This window comes from Pyrgilauda ruficollis, unplaced genomic scaffold (assembly GCF_017590135.1).
Source record: "Pyrgilauda ruficollis isolate IOZ18807 unplaced genomic scaffold, ASM1759013v1 scaffold165, whole genome shotgun sequence".
Taxonomy (NCBI): domain Eukaryota; kingdom Metazoa; phylum Chordata; class Aves; order Passeriformes; family Passeridae; genus Pyrgilauda; species Pyrgilauda ruficollis.
Window position 1 is genome coordinate 259502 of NW_024515320.1, and position 7848 is coordinate 267349.

At 51.9% G+C, this 7848-nt stretch overlaps 1 protein-coding gene across 1 annotated transcript; it reads left to right on the forward strand.

Annotated features, from left to right (window-relative positions):
- Nucleotides 1–713: 713 nt before the first annotated feature.
- Nucleotides 714–7085, forward strand: SRM (spermidine synthase). The gene is made up of 8 exons (XM_041463561.1): nt 714–978; nt 1116–1236; nt 1456–1548; nt 2984–3137; nt 3847–3930; nt 4243–4388; nt 5213–5335; nt 5886–7085. The coding sequence occupies exons 1-8, from the start codon at nt 833–835 to the stop codon at nt 5901–5903; spliced, it is 885 nt and encodes a 294-aa protein (XP_041319495.1). The 5' UTR covers nt 714–832; the 3' UTR covers nt 5904–7085.
- Nucleotides 7086–7848: the final 763 nt, after the last annotated feature.

Below are 7848 nucleotides of genomic sequence, written 5' to 3' on the forward strand. Positions count from 1 at the left end.
GTGAGGTTGTTTTACTCTTGTGCAGCAGTTGTTGGAGGTCTTTGTGTAACCTGGCTGGAGAACTGCTCTCAGTAGAACCTTGGTGCATTTCTCCCAACGTCTGCTTCTCTCAGAACACGCCACATTCTGCAAGGCCACTGAGCCCTCACCTGGGCCCACCAGCACCAGAACTGAATCTGCTTCTGCAACATCCACAGAATCACAGGGTGGCTGAAGTTGGTAGGCACCACTGCAAAAGCCATCTGGTCCAACTCCCTGCTCAAGCAGGGTCATCCTAGAGCACGTGGCAGAGGATTGTGCCCAGATGGAATACGTCCAGTGAAAAAGTCTCCACACCCTCTATGGGCAATCCATTCCTGTCCTTGGTCACCCACATAGGGAGGTTCTTCCTAATGTTCAGCTGGGATTTCATGTGCATCACCTTCTGCCTGTTGCCTTGTGTCCCGGTGGTTGGCACCACTAAGCAGAGCCGTAGTTCCCTCTTCTTGGCCTTTTCCCTTTAGGCATTTACACATTAATGAGTGCCCTCTCCCCGGTCTCTTCTCGAGGCTAAACAGCCCCAACTGCCTCAGCCTTTCTTCTTGAGAGACGTTCTCACCAATCGTCCTCGTGAAATCCAACGCGATGCCTGCTCGTTACGTCCAACCCTTAAAACACCCAAATCAGACCTTTCGTTTTCCCGAAAATCGGTCGCTGGCGGTTCGGCGGGCGGAGCCGCGCCGAGGGCTCGGCGCCCGCGGCGGTGCGGCTCGGGCGCGCCCTTTCCCCGTGGCGGCCCCGCTCCGCCCGCTCGCTGCTGACGTGGCGGGGCCGCGCTCCGCTCCGCTGCGGGATGGAGCGCGGCGCGGCGGCGCTGATCCGCGAGGGCTGGTTCCGCGAGACGTGCCGGCTGTGGCCCGGCCAGGCCATGTCGCTGCAGGTGGAGGAGCTCCTGCACCACCAGCGCTCCCGTTACCAGGAGATCCTCGTCTTCCGCAGGTGCGGGAGGGCCGCCCGGGGCGGTGGGTGGATGGCGGGGCCGGTCAGCGCCATGCGGTGGGGCCTGGCGGCGCGGAGAGGGGGCGGGGGAGCGCGGCCCCAGGCCGGCTCCAACCCCGCTTCCCCGCTCTGCCCAGCACCACCTACGGCAACGTCCTGGTCCTGGACGGGGTGATCCAGTGCACGGAGCGGGACGAGTTCTCCTACCAGGAAATGATCGCCAACCTGCCCCTGTGCAGCCACCCCGACCCCCGCAAGGTGAGTGGTCCCCGGCCCGCACCTCGGCGTTCCCCCTCAGGGCTGCCGGGGCCTGTCCTGGGCCGCTCGGGCGAGGGGCCGGCAGGCTCTTGGGCCCCGCAGTTCGTCTCCGGGCGGCATGGGCCCGCAGGGATCCGCGCCGCTCTCCTTTGGCCGTGCAGCGAAAGTTCCCCGGGCCGACCCCGCTGACAGCCCGTGTTCTGCCCTCTTCTCTGCCAGGTGCTGATCATCGGCGGCGGCGACGGGGGCGTGCTGCGGGAGGTGGTCAAACACCCGACCGTGGAGTCCGTGGTGCAGTGCGAGATCGATGAGGTGCGTTGGGCTGCGGGCAGGAGCCCGGGACCGCGGGGCGGGCGGGCTGCCCAGCAGAGCGAGCCCGACCTCACAGCATCCAGGGAGCTGCGCTTTCACCTGCTGTCTCTCGTCAGCGCCAGGCGTTTGCTGCTGGTTCTGCTGGCGTGACAATGACAGCGCCACCTCTCTTTGCCTTGCGAGTCATCTACGTGGCAGCTGGCTGCCTCTTCTATGTGATGTCTTTCACACACACACGATTGAGGCCCTTCCAGGCAGACGTGGGCCAAGCACGGGATCTGGAGGAGTGCCCTGGCTTTCTGGAGGTGCTGCTTGTCCCTTTCCTTCGCTGCCGAACAGAGTGCTCCTGGCAGAGGAGGATGGTTGCTTTGTTGAGCAGTCTCTTGCAACCAAAATCAGGAAATAAGCAGCAGGGATTTGCTTCTGTGATAGATGGGTCAGTTGTTTTAGAAGTGGTCATAATTTTCTGTCTAGTACAAGGAGCTTGGAAGGGAGGAAGTCACTACAAATTAGAGCACGTTGAGGCTTTGGCTTATTGATGGTGACTGTTACAAAGTGGGCACCTGCTCAGAATCAGCCTGTGGCTGGTAACCTCACAGAGGCTTCCAAGTGACAGTCAGCGTTGGGACGTGGGCTGGGAACTCTGTCAGACCACTGAAGTTTACTCTTTTCCCAGTCCTCCTCTCAGCCAGTTTTATTTTACTTCACTCTACTTTACTCAGCCAGATGTGTTACTTTCTCAGAAAGTTTTGCTCAAAGTAAAGCTATATTTAGAACAGGAAATTCTGCTATATGAGATTGTGTGCTCTGTCTGCCAGCTAAGTAGGCAAACGTCTCTGGTTTTAACAAGTGCTGCCTGACACCAGCATATTTTTTTGGTTTTGCCAGCTGTGAGAAGCTGCTAGTGTTGAGTACAATTGCTGGGCCCAGGGCAGTGGCTGCCTAATGATTTTAGAGAGAGAACTTTATCTTACAGGGGGATTGATATAATGGCTGTAGTGCAGAGATGGGGATATTTCTCATCTTGCATTCAGCAACCTGCTGGCATGGTTTTACTTAAGAAGAAAAATAAATTGATTTAGCTGACATCACCTATGCAAGTGATGTTCTGTAGGAAGGAGGAGCACAGAGCAGTCTGACCTGTAATCGTATTTGCTCAGTTCCTCAGGGAGCTTTTGAAGCTCCAGGTTTTTGTTGAGTTTGGCATAGACAGAGCAGCAGTGTCACTGAACCCTGGGGCTGTAGGAAAAGGCTGAGAGTAGCTTGCTGGCTGAAGATGCTGGCAGCTTTTGTGGATTTCACTGGCGAGTCAGACTTGAGCTGAAGGTACTGAAGGAAATGAGTCATTGTGCTCTTCTCCCAGTCACAGCTGCACAGTAGTCTGAGAAGCAGCTTCTTGTAAGCCTCTGATCCCCTTGTGCTCTCTGTGTTGCAGGATGTGATCCAGGTATCTAAAAAATACCTCCCAGGGATGGCAGTGGGGTATTCCAGTGCTAAGCTGACATTGCACGTGGGAGATGGTTTTGAGTTCATGAAACAAAATCAAGAAGCCTTTGATGTGATTATCACGGACTCGTCTGACCCCATGGGTAAGAATTCTGGCCATAAAAGGGCACTGTGTTCCACATACCTCCTTCATGTTTTTTATTCTGCCTACCTCTTGGAAGTTATGCCAGCCTGCTGAGGATCCTTTCAAGTGAAAAGACTGTTGCTGTCTTGGTTCTTTTAATGGGGAAAGGGAAGGATGGAAAACTTAAAATTGTATCAGCAGGCCTTCCTGGCAGCTGTTACATTTCTCTCCTCAAAATTCAGCTCCAGCAACTATTTCTTCTGGCAGAGTTGTTCCCTGAGTCCAGCAATCCCATGGGGGAATGCAGCACCATGCTGGCAAGGGCAGCTTTGCACACATGCCTGCTGATGAAGCAGTGGCTCACACACTGTTGGTGCAGCCCCTACCCTGAGGATAGCTCTGGTGAGGCTGCTGTATTTCTGAAGGGGAAAACTGAGGTAGAGGAGGACCAAATGTAGATATGGCACCTCATTTTAGGAACCCATCAACAAGTCTGAGTCACCTTCAATCTTGCCCTAGTCAACACAGAGAGAGGCATCTCTAAAAGGCAGTTTGGAGGAGGAGTTCTGATTCAAAAATGCTTGGTGGAGCAAGAGGCAGCTGCTAAAATTCTGTTTAACAGGGGACCTGGGCTTGCTATTTAGCAAAGCTAAAGTCCTGACTGTTTTACCCTGCTAGGTGCAGTCTGGGGTTCACCTAGGCTTAAAACTTATTCACCTTTCTCCCAGGTCCTGCAGAAAGTTTGTTCAAAGAATCTTATTACCAGCTGATGAAGACAGCCCTGCGAGAAGATGGGATTCTCTGCTGCCAAGGTGAGGATGCTGCCCCTGGCAGAGGCTGATGCCAGACCTTTACATACCAAGTGTGAGGCACAGAGGGGACTCTTCCTGTGGAGATGTAGGGAGTGAAACATGTCATCTCCCAGGTAAAGCAGTGTTTTTGATCTGACTGTGTCAGCTCATTAATTATTGGACTGGGCTTAGCAAAACTGGCATAAGGGTCTTGTCTTGTCTTTGAAACTACATGAGCTGTACAGGTTGAGACTTGGAAGCACTGTTAACCTGGCACAGTTCTGTGCAGGGAAGAGGGGCAGCTCTCACCTTACACCCTGACTTTCCCTGCAGGTGAGTGCCAGTGGCTGCACCTGGATCTCATTAAGGAGATGCGTCAGTTCTGCAAGTCTCTGTTCCCGGTTGTGGAGTACGCCTACTGCACCATCCCCACGTACCCCAGCGGGCAGATTGGCTTCATGCTCTGCAGCAAGAACCCCGTGAGTTTCAGGCACCTCAAGTGCCCTTTTCCATTCCCTAGGAGCCTGCCTGAGACTGTCCCTTGGCACTGAACTCTGCCAGCTGTGGGGCCTCAGGATTCCTCATGGGGCCTGGCTCTGCCAGCCCAGAGCTCCAGAGCTGCAGTGCAGCCTGCTCAGTGCTGAATAAAGGGCAGAATTGACCAGTTGCTTTAAAAATGGTCATAATTTTATGTCTAATACAACAAACTTGGAAGGGAGGAAGTCACTACCAATTTCCAGAGCATGTTAAGGTTTTGGCTTATTTGATGGTGACTGTTACAAAGTGGGCACCTTCTGAGAATCTGAGCCTGTGACAGGTAATCTGCTCACAGAGGCCTCCAGAGAGAATTGGTGTTAGGATGTGGGCTGGTAACTCTGTCAGACCACTGAAGTTTACTCCTTTCCTAGTCTGCTTCAGTGTGACTGTCAGATGGGTTTGGGGGCCAGCACTGCTGCTGCTGCACACGGCTAACCTGGGATGCTGGCAGCATGCACTGTGCCAAACATGGATTCTCCTTTGAAGAGCAAAGCCTTGTTTCTCAGATGCTTCATCTGGCACGTGGCTCGTGCAGTCTGACCTCATGCACTGACATCTGTGCATGAGTGCTGGTCACAGGAGTTACAGAGCATAAACCCCAGCCCTTGGTACTGGGGCTGCGCAGAACCTTTGACCTCACACTAGAACAGAAAGTTATTTGTTTTCCTGTGAGTCAGCTCAGTTCTCTGCCATGCATCAGGATGCCTGTCACACAGCCTTTGGCTCCTTATTCAGATAGTCAAAGCTACTGACTTTGTTGTTGCAGAACACAAATTTCCGGGAGCCTGTGCAGCAGCTGTCTCAGCAGCAAGTGGAGGAGAGGAGTCTGAAGTACTACAACTCTGATATTCACCGGGCAGCGTTCATTCTGCCAGAGTTTGCACGGAAGGTAAGCCAGGCTGTGCCACAACACCTCCCTCAGGGGTGAGATAGGAGTGGGAGTAGACAGGACTGAGGGTTTCTTGCAGTCCCAAAGACTTCTGTGGGCAAGTCAGAGCAGGACAGCATTTTGTATGACAGAGCAGAGTATGAGTCAGTCAGGGAAGACTGGAGTTCATTTAGGCGCTGTTCTTTGGGCTGATGTGCCGTGCCTTGATGACAGATCACTCCTACCAAAGCCAGGTCCAAGAGCCTGCAGAACTGGTGTTTCCCACTGGAAAGCTCCAGAAGTCTTAGATAAAATGTGCTTGATTTCTGGCACAAACAAGAGGGTAAAGAAGGGATGCTCCAGCATAGATCAGTCTTGCTTCTTGAAGGATAGTCTGTATTTCCACATTATTCCATCATATGACCACTGGAGTGCAACTGCAGGTTCCAGGAATAAATTCCTTAGAGTGTCATAGGGATGAAGGCAAATACCACAAGTGTGTTGCAGAGGTGGTGGTTGATATTTCTGCTGTGGCAGGTCCATGCTGACAGTTTGTCTGTGCTCTCTGCAGGCCCTGAGTGATGTGTGAGACCGAGACGCTGCTTCCTTCCTTCAAGTTGGACTCTGAGATCATCAGTGATGTGGCTGGGATCTTCTCAGCAGACTGCAGATTTACTCTCCACTGTGTGGGATTGTTTAACCCTTGGCCAGCCAACATTCCCTCTGATGTGTTAAGGATGATGGGGCACAAGCCAGATAAGCCTATTGAAAAGGTCCAGTGACTTATTGCGTGAGGTCAAAACTGTTCTTTCCAGTGCTGGAAATGTAAGATGTCTTTTTCCTTTCTCTCTTCCCTGCACCCATTCTAAATTCTCCCATCCCAAACACACCCCACACCCCCCAGCTGATGTGATGTATTTATAACTGACACATATTTCTGTCTGGTGGTCTGGGAACAGTCCAAAGGGTCCCTGACTCAGCCTTAAGCACAGAGAGAGAGAAAGAGAGAGAGAGCTTTGTGCACAGTTAGCTCGCTCTCTCCTCGTGGGAGCTCCCTGCTGCTGACACATTTTGACTGGTAACAGGTCTGAGCCTTGCATCCCACTGCCCTCCTGTGACTCCTGCACTGCTCTGCAGCACAGCTGGAGAAGTCACAGTGCAAACTGTTGCCATTCACAATAGGTCTCCCTCCAACCCTGATGGAGTAGCAGTATTAAACACCAGCCAGGCATGCTGGCAGCAGTCTTGTGGCTTTTTTTGTTAAGGTTGTTAATTTTTTTTAATTGATTAGAAACAGAAGTGCTGAGGTGCCAACAGGCTGACTGCTGTTCTTACCTCTGCCCTCAGAGAGGTTCCAAAGAATGTTTATCAATACGGTGATAGGTTATATATATATATATATATATACATATACACACACATACATATATATATATATATATATAAAAAGCAAACCTTAGCTCCATTGCCTGATGTTCAGTACTGATGTTGGGGAGTCGGTTGTGCTGACAAATCTCTCATCTCAGTCATGCTGAGATGCCTCAGGCCTGGGTGTTTGCAAGTCCTTAGGAGGCATCATTGTTTCCAGTGCTGCCCCCAGATGCATAAGTTGTTTTTCATTGTACACTCTAAGATGGATCTGCCTTCACTTCTTTACTTCTGTTCTGAAGATTCTGTACCCCAGCACCGTGGGAATCACCCTCCCAGCACAACCACTGTGCCATTGTCACTCCCTTGCACTCAATTAAACACTTGGCTCTGGTTAAGGTGATATCAGCGTGGGTCAGTGTTCTTTGGAGGGAGACTGGGGGAGAAAACAGAGATCCTGAAGGTTTGCTCTGCTTCCAGGTGCACTCTCTGGTTTGTCTGGCTTCCTCTCTCACTTATGTTTAGGGATGATAAATTACCATCAAAATTAAGCACTAAATATACCATTACATATTTTGTATTGTAGTGTAGCTGCCCAATAGTTCCTCCATCTTCTGTCATCCTCTGTGCTGCAGGCTCAGTCCCTGCTGTCCAACTATTCTGCAGTCCAAATGCTGCCTCTGTTACAGTTTTCCAAGTGGTTTTCCAGCTGCCCATCTCCCTGCTGCTGTCAGGTATCTCCTGTCAGTCCTGGCCCCACTGAGCTGCACCCTCTTTTCCTCTGCAGAAGTGGTGGTGGCTCTGAGGGCTGAGCCACTGAGCTCCAGCTGAGCAGGCTGGGGAAAGGCACTAGGTGGCATCAGGAGAAGACAAAAATGCTCCTTCTGAGAGACTTTTCAGCTTGGTAAGAGAGAACTGGAAGAAGCAGACTTCAGCAAGGATTGGGACTGAGCTTTGCCATAATCGTGACCCTACAAACAGTGTAGGTGGTCCAGCCACTATGTGCCCACAGCAAAGGATTTGTGGGGTCAGTACTCTGCTTTCTTCTGTGGGGTCAGTACTCTGCTTTCTTCTGTGACTGATGAGACCTAGCACTTCCTTCCCAGTGTCTCCTGCTACCAGCACTGGTGCAGTTTCTTTGTGGTTGAAGGGTTTGCAAAGCATTG

What these genes read in the sequence shown, in the direction of transcription:
- SRM (XM_041463561.1), top strand. Translation starts at nt 833, where the DNA reads ATGGAGCGCGGCGCGGCGGCGCTGATCCGCGAGGGCTGGTTCCGCGAG. An exon ending in TGCAGTGCGAGATCGATGAG is followed by an intron (nt 1,549 to 2,983) that starts GTGCGTTGGGCT and finishes TCTGTGTTGCAG; the next exon opens with GATGTGATCCAGGTATCTAA. An exon ending in TGGGATTCTCTGCTGCCAAG is followed by an intron (nt 3,931 to 4,242) that starts GTGAGGATGCTG and finishes CTTTCCCTGCAG; the next exon opens with GTGAGTGCCAGTGGCTGCAC.